Source organism: Falco cherrug, chromosome 2 (genome assembly GCF_023634085.1).
Source record: "Falco cherrug isolate bFalChe1 chromosome 2, bFalChe1.pri, whole genome shotgun sequence".
NCBI lineage: Eukaryota > Metazoa > Chordata > Aves > Falconiformes > Falconidae > Falco > Falco cherrug.
In genome coordinates this window covers 62,717,860-62,736,249 of record NC_073698.1, presented here as the reverse complement: position 1 = coordinate 62,736,249, position 18,390 = coordinate 62,717,860, and the positions used below count along the sequence as shown (strand labels likewise).

The following is an 18,390-nucleotide window of genomic DNA, read 5'->3' as shown; positions in this document are numbered from 1 at the left end:
AGGAATAGCATTTTGTTCTTTTTGGATGCTTATCAGATATCTTATCAGATAAAGCTTTGTTCATGTGAATCTAATTATTCAGGCTTTTGCTAAGTTCTTTCCTGTTGGAGCTTCTTGCAAAGTGACTTCAAACTGTTTCATTTTCTGAATAAACTGAGTGATACCAAACAACTTTTGCTAGAAGAGGAATAAATTAATTATTGGTAGCTCAGAAACCTTTCGGTCTTCAAAGACTTCAAAGGATTTAAAAAATAGAACTTAACTCTTCCCATCCCCACCTTGGACATTTTTAGTAAAGCAACTCAACCTCAGGTTTCTTCAGAGCTAGTGCATTACACTATTCTGTATAATAACAGAAGTGCTAACAGCTTAAAACATTACCAAACAACAGTAGTCTGAACACTTGTGTTTAAGAAAAAATCAGAATCAAGTAAGTTTTTTTCTGCAAAAATTAATGTGGTATCTTTCTATTCACAGGTCCCAAACGTAGGACTACTACTTTATTCAAGTACTAGCCAGAATGGACAATAGAAAAGTTGAGAGAAAAATCCATGGGAAAAAGACTTAGAAATTAAAAACTCAAACCACTCATTTTGCATTATTTTAATTACTATTCATCTTTTTACAATTACTCACTATACTCATTATAAATTTAGCCCATTTAAGAGATCATTAATGCCAAACAGGCTTCTCTCATTTCAGTGACATTTCTTAGGAAAGGCTGAAGAAAGCAAGCCAAATGATCTAAAACAATAATATGTTTTAATTCCAAAATAATCCAAATTACTAATTTTTGAGATAGCCCCAACATTTCCTGAAAACAAACAAACAAACAAACAAAAACCCAATACTTACAGTTATATTAAACATTTGGAGTGTATTTAGCCTTAGACATACCACATTTAGATGTTTATATACAGCTCTTCATGTTTAAGCCCTTACTGTTAAAGGGGATGTAGTTAGCACAGTTTATGAAGGCACAAACGTGGTTCAGTTCACCCCAAAGCACACATCTACATGTAACTGTACAGAGTTGAGAAGAGACTCAAGCTCCTTTGATTGCAAATGGGAGTCAAGACAACCAGCTTATGTGGACACACACACAAAGACCTAATTTTAGGTGTTGGATGTTGAATCCTATCCTTGGTTTCAAAGCAGTGAAAGCTTTGTTTCTGTTTTTCGTAATAATATGAAGTAAAGTAAGTATCAAAATAAAAATAGAAATATCAGTTACATATAGTGACATTTCATCAAAATTGACATATTCCATAAGAAAGCTCTAATTTTAATGAAACAGTTTTTCTTGAAGACAAAACATTTCATGAGGGGAGAGCGGGGAAGAACAGACTTACAGTCCACAGAAAATGGAAAAATAACGAAGAAGTTTCCTTCCTTTTTGTCCTTTAAGGCAATAATCCTAATGGATCTAATACTCTGATTTTCTTAAAAGGTGTACTTGTACTCAAGAATTAAATCCTCAAGAAAAGGTACACAATAATAAATAATTTCAGAGTCATTGAAAACTTAGGACACAAATGTTAACTATTGATGGAAGTACCTCAAATAAAAATAATCAAAATATTAATACTAAATATAAAGTTGTTATCCTACCTGTGTGCAGACAAATTACTGAGGTACAGGGTGTATTTTTCTTCAGCAGACAGCCCATCCATCATCAAGTAAAAAACATGAAAATTATTCTGCTTGAGTGGCTGCATAATGACACGAGACTTCTCCAACATGTATGTATAAATCCTAGCTGATTGAGAAACAAACAAATTCATCATTATATTGATCACTCTAAACATATTTTAAACCATTCACCATTGCAACAGTGAAGAATAAACAGTGTTTCTCATAAAACCGTCTACAGTGAGCATGTGAAAAATATTACCATACATTCTATCATGGTTTTCTACATAAATGACATGTAAAGCCCTAATTCCATTAGAATGAGTGGAGCAAAATCTCCCTTACTGTCTTACATTATCTTTAAAAATTACTCACTTAATTTTAAAGATAATGATGTTGATTTGTACTCTGTTTTACTCATTTGAGGAACAAGTTGTCGTATTTGGCAAGACTTTCTAAAAGGCAAGTTATTAGTCAACTCACCAAAGTGTAGCCATCTGAGCACTGGCATCTATTGTTAACACCTTCTTAATGGAAAAAGGAAGACGCAAGAGATTCAAGACATCTTGGAAAAACTGCCCTTGGAACCATTTCCTGTTTCTCTGTTGAGAACACTTAAAGTAATAGTTTAGATTAACTACCTAACTTCTAGATGGCCTCTTCTAGATGGCTACAGAGACAAACCTGCAGAGCCAGTCATCAGCCAGCTCACTAGCCTGTGCCTGGGGAAAATGGGCATCTCAGGAGGGCTATGTTTAGTTGGTCAAAGGAGAAAACGTGTGGGTCAGCACATCTGGGAAGAAGGTGAAGGAGGATGAACCTGACTGCCATTTGCCTACAGAAATGCTGATTACAGGATCATACATAATCTCAGGCCCACTAGGATTCTGGAAGAGGCAAAGCACAGAAGCAAAGGAAATATTCGATCCTTAGATCCATTCACCTGCTCCACCAGACTACAGGCATTTTAGAGCATATGTGAAGAGGCAGAAGGAGATTCATCGTTTTGGGCAGATTATTCTTCAGCCTTCCGCTAAGTGTACATCACCGTGCAGTTCCACATGCAGCAGGCTAAAGGGAACATGGGAATGCCTAACTGCAGTCAGAGATCAGGGCCCCCCTTGTGAGCGGGGACCTGATTCCAGTTCCCACTTACCCCACTGTTCGTATACTTTATCTCATTATTGCTTAATTACTAGCTGTGGTGCAAAGACCAGAAGCGTGTCCGTTCACACACAACTGAGCACCCCCACCACTAGGATGCAGTACATTCTGTTGCAGCTTTATGTTTTTCAATCTTTGCAATATGGCAGAGCTTTCACAGGATCTTAGTGAGCTTCCTTACCCTGGAAAAGACTTGAGTTTAGAGGAGAAAGTGTGCTTCTTGGCAATGGGGGAGCTATATTTCTGAAACCTTGTAAGCAGAGAATATTAAACCATGGCTTCCCATAGCCTGAATGACAACCAACTCATCTAAGACTCATTTCTTTATGAACTGGAAGTAGTTCTTGAACATACAGTGATAAAAAAATACTAGTACATGCATTCTGTAGCACAGTAAGTATTCTCTAAACACATACCATTTTTGAGCCACACGGTTTTTTAGATATTTCTATTTTTACTTTTTTGAAGCAAGCTGGGATTAAGCATAAAATAGCTCTGAGTTATTAAGTGAAGTCAAAACTGTTGCATTTCTAGGCATATTTAGAACCAAAACTTCAGATGCCTGAGACATCTGAAGTTTTAAGACAGAGTGGGAGTTTGAAGACTTCTAAAGATGCAGATAGTTGAAACAGTATTTTCAGAATCAGTTTTGGGCTCGAAGATATTGCCCAATGCAATGCTGAGCAAAGTGATGCAGGTTAAATCCTGGGGTGTGACAGCCGGTATCAGAAGTACGGTAGTTGCATTAGCCTAACGGCTAGGCTAAAAGCCAGAATGTCATGCTCCTGTCACCCTGCAGCTGCTAATATCCACAGCAGCTCATTTGGAGATAGCTTGGTTATTGCTATACCATCTGTATTTGTCTGGTAATTATATTTCAAATTTCACCTAAGTATCTTCTTACCTTTCATAGAGCTCTAAGTTTCTGTCTATACTGTTAAAAAAAGCAAACCAGAAGTTAATTGAAGTTGTGTGCATGCATGAAGGAATGCAGCCTGTGCAAATGTTGTTTGAAAGACGGTGTAGAGTAGAGGGAAACAAAACCAGTGAATCTTGAACATACAGTTTTAAGAAAGTTCTCAGCAGTTAAGTGCTGTCCCTGATCTAAGTATAACTATGCACGATCTCCAAAAGCAGTACTCTGCACAGGCCAAACTATCCCAGGCACATACCAGTTAAGCAGTACGGAAGGTCACTGGTACACCACCCAGGGTCATCTGCCACCCTTTCTTTTATTTAACAGCACAGGCATGGCCTGACAAGTGCTGCCAACCAAAACTGTGCCTGGGATTCCAGCTACAGAAGAGACAGTAGGACTGACAGAGAAGAGTTGTACGGCTGACTTGCTGAACCAAGGAGACGTGATCTAGCCCACTTAATCATCCAACAAAAAGTGGAAGTGAATTCCTGCTTTTATGGAAACTATATTATGAGAAATTATGTATCAGCCATTTAGCCCTCTGTTGGTACACCACAGGAAAAAGGAACTGTGCTGGATATAGAAGAGCATGCTTGGGAAATCATTAAATTGGTAGCAGGATATGTTTCTGGCTCCAGAAACTTTGCAGCGCACTATACATTGGAGCAAGGCAGTCTTAATCTATCATGGCAGGACTGGCCCAGACACATGTTTTCATCAGAATCAATCATCACCTGGCTGCCACTCCTGCAGGATAAAACAGAATAGACAATCCTAGAGGATGATTTCCATCTTTTACTGTGCCTGTAACCTATTTCTCAGTAAAACTAACCCTACCATCAATTAATTCAAAAAGAGGCTATTACTAATCTTTAATCACATTTTTTTGTGTGCAATGATCTTCACTAAGGCTTTCATAACTATCACTCAGACGTTTTTAACATTCATTGATTAATAAAAGCAAGGAAAATGTTACAGGAGGTCATCTATCTGATTAATTAATACATTTAACTTTAATGACAAGTAACACCACTTATTTAGATGACACAAATTAATTCAGCCCTTTTCAGGTACTTCAAGTCACCCACTTTAATAAGGATAAATACAGTTCATCTCAGTAAGCATCTCCAGCAACGGGAAGAGCTGTTAAGCAAAGCAGAGCTTCTGGTCAGCAAGAATCAAATGCAGCACCATCTTAATGGAGCTAAATAACTCATAAAGAAAACTATCATAATAATATGCTCTTCTACAAAGTGAAGAATCTAAGAATTTAATCTACATGTGAAATAAGAGAGAATAATAGGGTTCTAGAGCAAATCCTGCCATTTTTATGCAATGTTAACTGTGCCTACAGGCATAAGGGAATTTGTACTTCTCTAACAGGTCACTTGACCTACTGAGCAGCTACAAAGTTAGCAAGAGGACTCTGTATTGAAAGTGTGGCCAGTGAAATCTTTCTTCCAGCAACGCATTCTTTGAAACTACATTGTTTTTTTTTCAAAAACCATGCTGTCCCAAACACAGTTATTGCTAAAGACATAATAACATTTGCAAGTTCAGAGCTGAAACACAGTACAAAAACACACCAGAGAGCTTAGCTGACTGCAGTCTGTCTTACTCCAAAAAAGGAAATTAATGTCTGAAACTTCTTAATTGACAAAAAAAGTTTGTAACACACATGAGCAAATATGCATTCTTCTTTTTACAAATCAAATTAGGTCCTTCCATTAAAGTGCAATCTAAAAAATCAGGCTGTGCTTTTCAAAAAGTGAAGACTGAGAAAAGCAAGGCCTGAAAAGCAAGGCAGGAATATCTGGAGAATACGTTTTTCAGGCTTGATTTTCTCTTCCTAAGCTTCTTTTTTAGTAATTTAAGAAAACTGACAGAAACATTACCTTTCATTTTAGGAATTGTGTCACTTACCTGAAAGACCTTTTACTTTCTCCCTTTCCAAATAAAAATAAATTTTACTTCTGGAAATAAATAAATAATCAGTCTCTTACTACTATGCAGTGGGTGTGAATCATCATCTATGAATGATCATGATATTTTGGCAGATCAGTCTTTGAGTTCTGTTAGGTATTAACTTATTTTAGAAACCTAATGAAATCACTGGCCTATAGTTTATTCTGTTTGTTCTGATGTAAGACTTTTTGGCAGTTCTCACTGCCTTATATCCAGTTACAAAGAACAATGATGTAGTCTGGGTTATACCTTCTCCACTTGTTTGATTGGACTAAAGCAATGAAAGGTACCTGACCACAAAGGCACTTGGCACAGAAAAGCTCCCATTTGAACCCAACATTGCAGCACACTTAATCAGAAACAACAGTCAGAGAAGACACAGAAAACTTCTACAGATATCTGTACTGGCTTTAAGCAGAACCACACACAATAGCTCCATCCTTGTTTTCAAAACTTCATGACAAAGATGCAGTTTATAAGAAAGACCGAACCAAGCTTGCAGATGAAAATTATGGCGAATGTTTCTGTTCTTCAGGTGTATTGGACTTTCTGCTATAAGAATAAACCTTATGTGACAAAAGTCAGAGCATTTCCAGGGTCTAGCATAAAAGAACTTCAGCATGGGTAGAAAGCTGTCACAAACTCCACTAATGTCCACTCAGACTGCAAGGAATGCTACCCTGAGCTTACCTTCTGTAATAAAAATGTTCACATGTACTTTGCACACCTCTTCCTTAGTAAATTGTTCTGGATCTCCACCCTTAAGAACTATCCATTACAGAGTTCAAACAACCTAACCCTTTGATGAAGGCAGTCTAGTGTCACTTGGATTTTTGTTTACAAACCAGACATATTTAGCCCAGTTTGTCTCAATGAGTTATAAAGTCATGTCTCAGCAGAATCAGGTGCTCTGAATATTTACATTTTTCACTCGTGTTTAAACAGTGCAAGACAGTAAATACTGCTGCAAATAGATCTTGCAAATAAATACAGAAAATCACTGGGTGGGATTTGAATCAGCCAAAGACAACATGCCTGCTTCTTTTCTCATTTATGGTTGTGTAAATCTGAGCAATTTCACTCAGAGGTGAAGCTTAGCAATAGCCTAGAAAAGGCAACATTTACAATGCAAATCAAACAGCACAAACAACTGCAGCTTTCAAAAATATAAAGAAAACACTTTTACTGTTGTACTAGGGCTTCTCACTCTTGACTGTAAATTAGAGAACTTTTGTCTACCTTCAATTTGGGAAGAGTAATTGATTCAATTCCTAGATATTCCCTACTGCCAGATATTCTCATTTAGTGCCTATGGTTTGAAGGTGATAAAACCAGAGCATTAGTGCACCAGAAAACTGACATGAGAGCCTGGTTAATTGATTCCATATTTATATTATTCACAGACAAGGGCTGTGAATTAAACTGGCAAGTCTAGGTAAAGCTGCTTCAAAACTCAAGTCCCTGCAATCTCAAGCAAGTCACCCAGAAACTGTGGGAACACATGGCCTCAAGGCTTCTATTCCTCACCTAAGGAACTGAATGATACAACCTCAGGTCAGAAGTACTGTGAAAATGAATCCATTTATGTTTCTGAAATGCTCATACAGTGGAAAATGTTGATGAACAACATAGAAAGTCGACAGAAAGACTAGCATTCTCTTTTTAGAGCAGAATAAAATAACACAAGTCATACATGAATCAATTAAGGGAAAACAAACTATTTAGTAGCAGATCGCTGAAGAAATATAGCCCATTCTCTGCACTGAATGCAGCTGGTGTGGGGTGGAAAATCAACAGCATTAAACTTGTATGTACAAGGCAACCCAAGAGTATCTCAGGCAACTTCAGTTCTGGTGTTCCCTAATGTTCATATACTTGACTTTTCAAATTAGTGTAATTTTCATCTATTTGCATTTGTGCTCTGTGTGTGGAACAAAAAGAGAAAAAGTATGCACACAATGTAATTGTGATAACTAAATATACTGAAATTAAATAGGTACAATACAAGGGATTTGTAAAATGTTAATTTTAGGGATTGAACTTTATTTTTACAAGGCCAATTCAGATGCTGTTTAGGCCATTCTAATGTTTACATCACTTTCTTCATATTACTCATACAACAGCTCATAAAGGAAAAAAAAAATCACACTTTTCAGTTTTACACTTTCTTTACAAATATTCTATATTTATTGTAAAACAAGCCAGAAAAAAGTGATAGTAATTTCCCATGCAGTGACATTTTCACTGAAGAAACTGTTGTATTTGCTAGGGTACAGTAAACTCTCTCAAGAAAATGAAATGTAGTTCCCAATATGAAATATTTCTAAAGAAAATTTCTAGGAAAGTCTTCTGAAAGCATAAACACATTTAAAATGATAGAAAGTAATTAGCTTTGGAAATGTTTATCCAATGGAATCTAATTTATTTGGATAGAAAGTGTGTCTCATCACACAGTTTTTCCATCCAGTTAATTAGTGCAAGTAGGAAACTGTCCGTGCACAGTTATTTCTGCACACACCTCTCGCTTTAGCACAGAGTAACTTTATGATGACCTATGCAAAGCCAAAATGAAACCTCTCCCTGACTGCCTCCGAAGACCACAGTCTTCAGAATCAAACTGAAGTTTTGCCCAGTATTTTTTTTTTTTTTCACTAATGAATGCTTACTGGGGATTAGCAGACTCCCACTTAACTCTGAAAGCTGGAACAAATTCCACATTCTTACCTGTAACAGAATAAATGTCAGTATAACTCCTACTTCCTTTAGAAGAAGCTCAAAGCTGTAATAAATTACTTCTCTTTTCAGTATTACAGAGTGCACTTATGTTTTGTTTGCCCTAAACAGATAAATGTATCACTTATGTAAGGGATACTTAAAATATCCAATACAATATTAGACACGAATGCAAAAATTAATCTCTTTGTTACTTTCATTTCACAGTAAAGTGATAAAAATCTGCCACAGTGTCTTAATCTCGGGCATAAAAGGGAAATGCCATTTCCCGGGACACAGGAGAGGACTCGGTGGTGTTCATCTTGTTTCTGGTCCGCCTCTGCCACCCGGTGGTTGCACACAACAAGTCTCTCCCTCTCGGTACTGGGCACTACGGGCGAGCTGAGAATTCCCATGCTATAAACATGTTCTGATATACCCTAACACCTCCCTGCCTTTTTCACATACTTGCAGGCCATTGATGCCTAACCGTGTATGGAAAGCTGGGACCCCTGATTTACTAGTCTGTGGGTGATATAAAAATAAATAGATTAAATTATACCTACCTGCAATTAATGTTTTTTTCTTCTCACAAAACTGTAGCTCAAAATATTTTATAAAACAGCTGGAAAAATCATTCAAAGGTGTCTTAGCATGTCCAAAGGCCTCCAAGATACAGTTTACCTGCAAGACAATGGTAAAGAATTAACAAGAGAGGAAATAAACAGGAAGTTATTTCAATAAACATCAGTGAGGTTGGCTTGTGATCAGTAAGGGGGGTGTGTGTGGTGTGGCAGAAGTCCATTTTTCAGCTTGGAATTTAACAAATTCCTTGCACCTTTTTTCTTTCTAAACAGAAATTACAGTAAGATAGCTCAAAAGAAAAAAAAAAAAAGTTGTAAATGGAAGGGGGAAGAAAATGGTTCACACGTGAGCTGTCTTTTTGCTGGTAGTTTGAATACAAGTGACTGGAGCCATATGCCCAGAACTGGCGCGCTATGGCAAAAAGATTAAATCTTTGAAGGCAGCTATGCTTGTAAAGTTACAGTCAGTTGATACTAATAACCAACCAAAGGAATTTACAAGCCTTATATGATGCCAGAAATGGCATAACTGATTGATTTAAAATAGAATTACTTCAGCATCATACTAGTGATAAAACTGAGGAAAATATAGTTTCAGATTTTTTTTATGGCACGTCTCACTAATGCAATTCCATGTTAAATCTTCATGGTCACAGCAATTACTTTTAAAAGATCATTTGTTTAAAAAAATCATTAAATAAGCCATATTTATTCCATATTTTCTCTGTATTTAGTTTTTTTGTGTATAATTGGTTTCTTACACCCTGAAAGATTCCCTTCAGCACTTCCCCCTTGCATCCCATGAAATCGATTGCAATGTGGCCCAAATACAGCGTTGTTCTGATATGACAGTGTTTTGCTGAAGCTGGATGACCTAGCTGGGGAGGGATGAGGGCTGTGGAGTGGCACAGATGACATGTGGTTCCAAGCACAAAAACAGAAGCTCTAAAAATCAGACCCCTCAGAATTATTAATTAAACCAGCTATTTGTGCAGTAGGTGGCAGCAGAAAACTATTCAGCCTAGTCTTGGTTCCACTCTATCAGTGTTGTTTAGGATGTATTTGCTCATTAGGCTAATTCAGCACTTGATGCAGAATTAGCTTAAATAAACCCCGTGCAGCTTTATTAACTTGGTGCTATGCATAACTGCTGCAGGAATTAATCCAGGTTATCGTGTTCATAAAAGCACTTTAAAAGGCAACTAAACCAGAATCTCTAGCTGATTCCCCATGGGTGGGATCTGCTACATCTGCCTTCACTGCATAAAGTCAGATGTCCTGTCTAAGCTAGTTACAAGGGATCTTTCTATAACCAAAAGGCAACCCTTATTTCTTAATACACGATGATTCTCTTCTGCCTGCATTGACTAAGACTCATTGACACATATGGCCACATCTATGTTATTAAACTAAACAAGACCAGGAGCAGAACTCTCTAACCTCGACGGCAAGCGGCATGATAAGGTTCACATTCAGACAGCTAATATCTCTTCTTTTGCAGACCGGGGTGGACATACTGTTGTGAAGTGTCCCTGGCACATGTCCTCTGAACTGTGGCCAGAGGACCCGCTGGGGATTTAAACTGTGTCAGAGAGCAGCGTAACTGCATGTTAGGGATTGTTGTTCAGTTTACCGCACAGATATAGAGTAGGTTAAAGCAGTCCACAAAGTGTACTAATTTTTAGGTGGACAAAGTTAGGCCTTGTCAGCTCCCCTTTGCTCCTCAATTCCTCTTTTTAACTGAGGACATCTTATTTCGTTTCCACTGGATCATGATGGCTGTCCCTAGGAATTTTCCAGGAGATAAGTTGCAGCAGAGGTGATACTACTTCCCACATCTCCTGATTCCCACTGCTGCCATATTTGTATCCAAAGCACAGTTTTCAGTTGCTTATTCAAAAAAGTTACTTATTTACTTAATTCTTCTACTCATTACTTAATCTGAACTTTAGGAGAGAAAAGGACTTGGAGGATCTCCTTGAATTTTGCAGTTCTACTTTAATAATAACTATGATCAAAATAATATCTATGATCAATGAACTGATCAGTTCAAAACTGTAAGTAAACCTGTGTAGGTTGTAAATAAAAAAAATACACAATGGAAATAGATAAGACTTGTAGATCTGGTTCCTGGGTTCAAAATAAAGTAAAAGTGTACTGTCCCTATTATAAAGGTATCATTGCAACACTGGACTTTAAAATTTAAATCAGAAAGTGAAAAAATAATAACATGGGTATTCTTAACATTGTCGTGTGAAACCTAGACTAAATATGTCAGTTTAGGAGCATCATCAATCAATCAGATAACAGTGTGAAAAACTCTTTAACATGGCAATTGTATGGCTACATAAAGTAAAGCAAAGCTACAGCTTATTCAGTGTCATCAGGGTTTTTAAATGTCTTCAAAAAACACAAATGCAACACTTTTTTCTAAATCCAACCAAGATCCATGGGAGTTTAATTACCTTATCAGCTGGAATGTACAAAATATGAACCAGTGTATCTGTAGCCTTCCCCACATCCAAATAATCCTGATTTGTATGTTGTCTGTTAGTGTCAGCTGCACTTCTGACACTATGTTATCTTTCTGGACTGAATCATGCATAATTCAGGATGAAAGGAGTGTGTTTTCAATGATGCATGTGATGCTATGAAAACCCCCCACAGTCAGCAATTCTAGGATTCTGCTGAATATCATGCATGTGGCAGGTGAAAGCTAAAAAAAAAAGGTATCTTGGGTTGACTGTAAGTGCTGTAGAACAAGGTCACTGGAGTGGATGAAAGTGGGTGAAAGGTGAAAGAGTAAACTTTTTTTAAGGCATGAAACTCAGAACTGAGCTATGACAATGCAGACTGTGCTAAAACATTCTATGTAAGTACATGTCTGAGCTGGGATGTCAGATGAGAAGTTTCATCAGGAAAGGCAATCTTAAAAAAGAATTTTAATTGGCAACCTAGGGTTCAACATAATTTAAAACATCAGTATGAACCTGTTACAGCTGTAACAATGAAACACGAGTTGCAATGTTCAGTCACATGAAAACTTCACATTTACAATGTACTAGCAAGGAGGTAAATTCATCTGATATGTGAAGCAGATTCTTATTTCATGATACGGACTGGGCAGGATTTAGTTCTGCTGTGGGAATCAAATGTGACTGAGCAAATATTCATAACTCTTGCCTATTTCATAAATATAGTTAGTATACAGATACTGGGCCATATAGCTTTGTTCAGTCCTTGGGGCTTCCCTGCAACTTCCCAGTTTCTGTCTTCCATACTATTACTTCAGATACCTCAGCACTTCTTACGCTGTCCAGAGAAGCACCACCACAACAAAAGAGATAAATTTATTTACTTCCTGAAGGAGACTTACATTTAGGAGACAGGAGCTTATCACACAAGTGTTTCCTATTGACTGAAACACTGCTTTGCAAAGTCACCAAAACATAAAGAAACAAAACTGGCCTCCACTTTTCAAGATTCCTCTCATCACATCAATGTAAACTCAATCCTCTTCCCATTCAGGTCACTTTAGGAAAAGAAAACTCCTTTGACTTCAAAGGTGAAAACAAACGCTTTATGAACTTCTGCATAGCAGATGCCTTTTCCTTACAGTTCAAATGTCTTTGCCTATCCAAGAGGCCAGATTTTTGCTTTGTGCTACTCAGTGGTCAGAATGCAACTTACGTGTTTTATCTTTGTATCAAAGGTGTTTCTGCTGGAGCTGGCTCTGCAAGTGAGGTGCTTCACTATGTGCTTGCAGGCTTCAGTCTTCCCAGAACCACTTTCTCCACTGGAAGACGACAGGCAAGAAAGAGAAGGTGGATTCATTGTTATTTTCACATTTGATATTTATATTCTCTGCTTGCTCTGTTTGAATGGATTTAAGATATCTCAGTCAAACTTTCATTGCAAATAACAGAAGGTTTACGGATGGCAAATAATAAAGAACAGCATGTAGGAGAGACTGGCTGACTATGTTCATGAGGGCTGTCAGAGTTGTCAAGCTATATTGCCTTGTACCACAAGCCAAGCCAATCAAATCTAAAGCTTTCAAGCCATTCTGAAAGTATTTATAGCAAAGATTTTATCTCCTCCTTTATCTTCTGTCCAGCAAAGGAATCTGCTTACGCTGCCTGGTTCTCTTTGCAGATGGGGAAATACTACTTTGGTAATAATGGGAATCAGAAGGAAAGGAAAGTGTAGAATAGAACAGAAAGAAGGAAAAGGAAACAGGAAAAGAACAGGAAGGAAAATAAAAAGATGATTGATTTTACAACTGCGAGTTTCTGCAGTGCAATACACTGACTTCAGTGATCCTGTTTCACTTAATTTCTTGTTCATGATGTGGAATAAATATTCCAAAGAATGAGAATCTCTGAGGGGGAAAATGAGCAAAGAAAACAAGGTAAAAGGCATAATGAACAACAAAAGTGGGAAGAAACAGAAAAGTGGATGGATGGAGGTGGGGAGCAAACTCAATGGTGCACTTTCAGCTTGGAGAAGGAAGGAAAAGAAACAAGAGATGGAAAGGATAAAGTCAGTGAAGCCTGATTAAAGAATTCATGTAAGAATTTCTTACTTGAGTTATAAGAAGTTGTTTTCTTTATAGACAACCGAATCAAAGTGTGAATTGATGCTCCTCCTTAATTTGCCTACTCGATCAAATTTAAAAGGTTGTTTCTACAACAGCCAGTTAGATTTTTCACAAGTATGATGGTCATGCTGGCTGGTCAGCCTGTTATCTATATAGTTTAGTTTCTGAATACAAGAGGGAAGGAAAATATTGTATCTGTCTGGACATTTCTTTATATATTCAAGTCTCTCAATAAAGGAGAAATCAATTAAATAAAAAAAAAAACAAAAGAGGAAAGGACAAAAAGACCTTCATTCTCAGACAGGGATGGGTTCTCTACACCATCTCATTCAACTCTTAAGGGAAATACATGCAGCTCTGGTGAATATCGTATTTGCTTGCCTAGTAAACTGTAGGATTAGGTAAGACAGATGTCTCATTACTATATGTCATATGTCAAACTGCTTTTACTTATGTTGTCCATGTTTCTGAAATGAGCTGGAATCTGACCCTGGACTTCAAACTCCTATGGGCATCAGTAGGAGGTTTGTGGTCCAAGACTGCAAAGGTTTGCACCTGGATATGTGTTATGCAAAAACCTCAAATAATAGGTCACAAAGCTGTATTTTTACCAGGTCTTAGAATGAAAGAAATCACGTGAAGCCAAGAAGGTCACTGTTACAACTAATATGAAACTAGTATCTCTACAGAATTGACAAGGTGCTCTGTAAGTGCACTATTCCTTGCTCAGATCTTCAGCTTCTGACTTTCTGAGTTTCAAAAGTCAGATGATACTTGGTGTCACCCTCTGAAATCTGCACACATCTCTACCCTCTTAATGATGACTTCACTCTCCAAATGCTAATTGTACTATGCTGCCTAAAGTCTTAAGAAGCAGTGTTTGTCTTCTGCCTTTATAACAGTGGTATCCAAATTCCATGTTCCTTTGCCTGTTATCACTAACAGGAACAGAAAAAAGTGAAACAGGGCATTAGTCCTGTGATACTCTTCCCCTAGAGACATTCTATATTCTTTCAAATTTCAGGTCTTATGCCTGTATTACCCAGAAAGCCAGTGAGCTTACAGGCAGATAAAAATCTCTCTTGCATCGCCGCTCCTACTACCCACTCACATTGGCCAGTCCACTGGCACCTGTGTGTCATGATGATGAAATATTTTTGTCCCTCCACAACAGACTCAATCCCAAATCACAGCTGCAACCTGCTATCGCTATACCGCAGGTTACACACAAGATTAGCGGCAGGACCTCTTTGGTTATTTCAGCTGTTAAAGAGCTTCTCTGAAGTTAAAACATCTCTGAATTTTAGTACAGTCACAGTTATGGATGATGACACTGAGCAGAAGTGTTCATGTATGTTTGAAAACCAGACCTGAAATAATTCATAGTCTGTAACAACTCACAGCTTGTCTAACATCTACCTTTATATCCAGCAGATAAATAGTTGTATCATTCCGAGGGCTGAACAAGACTTGATATTTACAAATTGTAGCATTTTATTATTTTGTTTGCTTAGGCCCAGCCTCATCTGCTAAAAATACCTTCTTTAACAGAAGGCTTTTCCAGGATTAACAGGGTGGAGTTATTTTTCAAAAAATCTTTCTCACACCTGAAGAAATTGCAGGGGGGGAGGGGGTAGAAGGGATGCTAAAACAACATTTGATGTGTGTGCCTTTGATTGTTTTCAAGTATTACAAAGCAGACATGCAAATTATAAATAAAAACAAAAACAGAAAAGTGCCTTAAACAAAGAAAGTGGAGTGTTCACCAGTTTTACCATTTAACAATTAATGTGTTTCACTTTTTAAATAAAGCTATGGGTTTTTTTCACTCCAATCCAGCTGTGGCCCAGACAACACAGGACTGTGCAAGCATGAACAAAGTGGACAGTTTCTGTCCCATCTTGAGTATTTCTTCTCAAGACTGCCATTTCCTAAACATTGCAGTGACACAGCTACGAAGATTTGACACTTCAGCTCAACTGTTAATTTTACAGTAATTGACATTTTGTCCAAGCAGTGTCACAGGAGCTTGTTGGCTAAAGCGGTTGCTAAAGTACAGTTTGGGGGTCAGAATCCACTAGAACGTAGTTGCTAAAAGAGAGTCACAATGTCACTTGGTTGTTTTCTGCATTTCGAAGGGTTATGTTTACTCTTTGTGAAATACATATTGAAGCACTGATAAAGGAATGTTATGTTAGGTAAAGTTTTAATTGTTGATGTCCTTGTTTGGAACATTTGAGCCAAAAAAATCATTTAACAATGAAAAAGTAATTTGGCACCTTGAACGGGATCTTGTTTATTCCAGTTACTTTGAGGTTGAGTACAAATTTTTGTAATGTCCCCCTTGTCCACAATACCTTTGTTTTAAAAGTTTAATTCTGCTTAGAGAACAATTCCTCCTCTCGGTTTTGAATTGTTTCATCGTTATATTTTTCAAAATGTCATTTACAATATAAATGTTGCTTTCTTATAACTTTTGCTTGGAATACCTTATAAGGGTGGAGGATAAGTTAGCATTGCAGCAGAAAAACATTCTTCTGCAGTAAAACATTCTTAGAAGGCATTATGAAACAGGCAAAGCAAGGAAAGCTTATTTCACAGACAGTTAAATTAGAGACAGTGTACTCCAAGGGAAAGGAAAATGGACAGAGAATTTGAAATCTTATGCTCACCATGGGCTTTAGGCAAGTTCCACTAAGCTTTCTCATCTTATTCCTCCTTTGGCTTTCTAGCTTTCCTACATAACTACCTGAGGGAGGGCCCGGTTCCTTCTATTTCTTTATTAATATTTTGTTAATACAACTTTAATCACAACCCTAGTGTCCATATCTTAAAATAATATGAATAATAAGAAAAAATAAACTCTATTTTGAAATAAAACATCCAAAACTAAAATTGTTAGGAAACACTGTGAAAATACAAAGACATGTGAAGCAATGCAAGATGCTCTACAACCAGGGGGACCAAAGGAGCTACACCCTGCAAATCCACTGCACTTGGATTATCATTCAGCTATTCTGCTAACTTGTGCCACTGGCATCACTCACGCCGGCAGGCTCAGTGCTAAGCATGTTCACATATTCACATAAATTGCCTGGCTGTTCCCTTTCAGAACAGCTGTGGTTGGAGCTATAACTACCTTTGTGACAACTCCCCAAACTCACCAAGCCTATGTGAACACCACGGCTCTGAGAGCACCATAGCTGTTAGCAGCCAACAGGTTCTAAAGCTATTGGGTGGAGGGGGACTTTGAGGTAGACAGACAGAACCATCTACATAGAAGTAGTTAACCAAGGCAGCCCAGATAAATAGTCAGGAAACAGCAAACCCTAGGCAAAATTTTAAGCATTAACTCCTGTAAGTACTGAGAAGTGCATCTTGCTTACCCTCAATTTCTGCACATTAGCCAGGTTTGTCTATATCTTTATGAATTCAGATAACTGGATCATTATTGTTTGGCAAGTGTCAATTCCAGTATAAATAAATCCTATAAATCTTCTGTTTAGGGAAAAATATGACAAAATATAAAACATGTAAGGAGGAATGTACCTCCCATTTCAGACCATATAAGTGACAGGGTTTTACTGTCTGCATTCAATTTTAAATCCTGAACAAAGGTATAATATTCAGGAATGCAGGAATACTTAACAAAAACAAAAAACCTACTCCTGCAGTACTTGAATTACAGTCAGAAATGCTGGAAAATTTCTGACAGAATTTGTTCACATAAGATTTCCACCAGTTTTAAAGGAAGATTTAGATCAGCATAGATATGCATGCAGCTTTGTATGAATTTGTGAAACCAACCTCTTACTGTAGCACGCTAAACTGTGAGCATTACTACTCCAAAGTACCATCCTGACAGTAAGATATATACAGTGAAGAAGTAGTAAACTTTGGAGGGTCAGAATAATTTCTTTCTTCTCAGTTTGCAGAGAACATAAGCGAAAAACTGGGTCTTGCTTCATGACTGAGGATTCTAGATTTGAAATAAATATGTGCAAGCAAGACTGCTAATTATATATTTTTTAAAAAGAAAAATTTAGAAAAATGTGTTTTCTACCATGAGTAGTGGTATCTCTAACTGAACAACCCTGCATGTTAGCTGGAAACTTTATTTCTAAAGTAATCTAAACCGGAAAGTGTATTTCTAAAAAAATTTTTACTATAAATAGGATGTGCAAATCCATAACTCTACTGCAGTAGCCCATTGCACTTATAATACATTGAATTATAATTTCAAGAATAAAGATTATTAACTTGAACAGAATGCCTGTGGTGTTGTTAAACTGAGGAAATCGAAAGCTTTCAAGGCATTTCACTTTAACAGACAAGAATTTCTCTCCATTCCAGATTATTTGGCTTAAAAATGCGATTTATATCACAACAAATCTATTGGATATTGACATTCTTGGCTGCTAACGCATACAAAATCATAACATTTCATTTTATATATTCATTACGATTTTTTGATTCACCAAATTAGCTATCAGCATCCCATAAAACATTGGCTTAATTGACTAAGGATCCTGAGCTTTTAACAAACCCATAAACTATACTTAGGCTTCCTAGACAGTTTCTCACTTATCTTGTCAGTGCTTAATGCATTTTCATATTCTGAACAGCACGAGCAAAATGCAGTCAGAAGGAAGTTAACTACAAAAAGTCCACCTATTGGCTATTTAAGAACATAACATCATGTTATTTTATTTTGTAACTTCCATATAAAGTTTATACAAAGCCAGTGTTAAGCATATGTGAGTGATGGTGGCTTGCTATAAACTAAAAGTAACTGGGAATAACTGGTAGTAAAA

The 18,390-nt window shown here is 37.1% G+C and overlaps 1 protein-coding gene across 3 annotated transcripts in view; it reads right to left on the bottom strand.

Annotated features, from left to right (window-relative positions):
- Positions 1–18,390, bottom strand: part of MYO16 (myosin XVI) — a 412,244-nt gene that overhangs the window by 157,007 nt on the left and 236,847 nt on the right. For all 3 annotated transcript variants that reach the window (XM_055702545.1, XM_055702542.1, XM_055702544.1), the window contains exons 14-16: positions 12,667–12,772; positions 8,959–9,076; positions 1,612–1,759 (exon numbers count right to left, since the gene is read on the bottom strand). In XM_055702545.1, the coding sequence (XP_055558520.1) occupies positions 1,612–1,759; positions 8,959–9,076; positions 12,667–12,772 (372 nt within the window). The remainder of the gene's footprint in view (positions 1–1,611; positions 1,760–8,958; positions 9,077–12,666; positions 12,773–18,390) is intronic.